The 1,112-nt window shown below is 54.8% G+C and overlaps 1 protein-coding gene across 1 annotated transcript; it reads left to right on the top strand.

Moving 5' to 3' along the window:
* Positions 1–165: 165 nt before the first annotated feature.
* Positions 166–1,105, top strand: LOC105524641 (emerin). The gene has a single exon (XM_011959999.1). The coding sequence runs from the start codon at positions 303–305 to the stop codon at positions 1,077–1,079; it is 777 nt and encodes a 258-aa protein (XP_011815389.1). The 5' UTR covers positions 166–302; the 3' UTR covers positions 1,080–1,105.
* Positions 1,106–1,112: the final 7 nt, after the last annotated feature.

The following is a 1,112-nucleotide window of genomic DNA, read 5'->3' as shown; positions in this document are numbered from 1 at the left end:
TAGATAATACATTTTTTGGTCAAATGAATGAATAAAATGCTTTTATTATACTTAAAGATACACACACAACAATGCATGTCAAATGTTAAGCACAGCATCAGGCAAACAATAAACTATGTAGCTTGGTAAAAAAAAAAGAAAGAAAGAAAAGAAAATGTGGGACAGCGATTCCGGTGTGACCCGAGGGCGGCCGCTCCCGATTGCACTCCTGCCGTCCCCGCCGTGCTCCTAGGCAGCCGTTGCTCGGCCGGTTTTGGTAGGCCCGGGCCGCCGCCAGGCCTCCGCCCGAGCCCGCACCCGCCATGGACGACTACGCAGATCTTTCAAATACCGAGCTGACCGCCCTGCTGCGCCGGTACAACATCCCGCACGGGCCTGGAGTAGGATCAACTCGTAGACTTTACGAGCAGAAGATCTTCGAGTACGAGACCCAGAGGCCGCAGCTCTCGCCCCCCGGCTCGTCCGCTGCCTCCTCTTATCGCTTCTCTGACTTGAATTTGAAGTCATGGGATTCAGATATGTATGATCTTCCCAAGAAAGAGGACGCCTTACTCTACCAGAGCAAGGGCAACAATGACGACTACTATGAAGAGAGCTACTTCACTACCAGGACTTATGGGGAGCCCGAGTCTGCGGGCCCGTCCCGGGGCTTCCGCCAGTCTGTGACTTCACTCCCAGATGCTGACACTTTCCACCGCCAGGTGCGTGATGACGATCTTTTGTCGTCTTCTGAAGAGGAGTGCAAGGATAGGGAACGCCCCATGTACGGCCGGGACAGTGCCTACCAGAGCATCGCGCACTACCGCCCTGTTTCATCCTCCGGGAGCTCCCTGGACCTGTCCTATTATCCTACTTCCTCCTCCACCTCTTCTATGTCCTTCTCATCATCTTCCTCTTCATGGCTCACCCGCCGTGCCATCCGGCCTCAAAACCATGCTCCTGGGGCTGGGCTGGACCAGGATCACCAGGTCCCGCTCTGGGGCCAGCTGCTGCTTTTTCTGGTCTTTGTGATCGTCCCCTTCTTCATTTACTACTTCATGCAGGCTGAGGAAGGCAACCCTTTCCAGAGGGAGCCCTGAGGGTCTGGGCTTCAGAGCCAGGTCTTCTGGGGA

Source organism: Colobus angolensis, unplaced genomic scaffold (assembly GCF_000951035.1).
Source record: "Colobus angolensis palliatus isolate OR3802 unplaced genomic scaffold, Cang.pa_1.0 Scaffold50, whole genome shotgun sequence".
In the NCBI taxonomy this organism is placed as follows: Eukaryota; Metazoa; Chordata; class Mammalia; order Primates; family Cercopithecidae; genus Colobus; species Colobus angolensis.
Note: the sequence above shows the minus strand (reverse complement) of the source record. Positions and strands in the feature narration are given on the sequence as shown.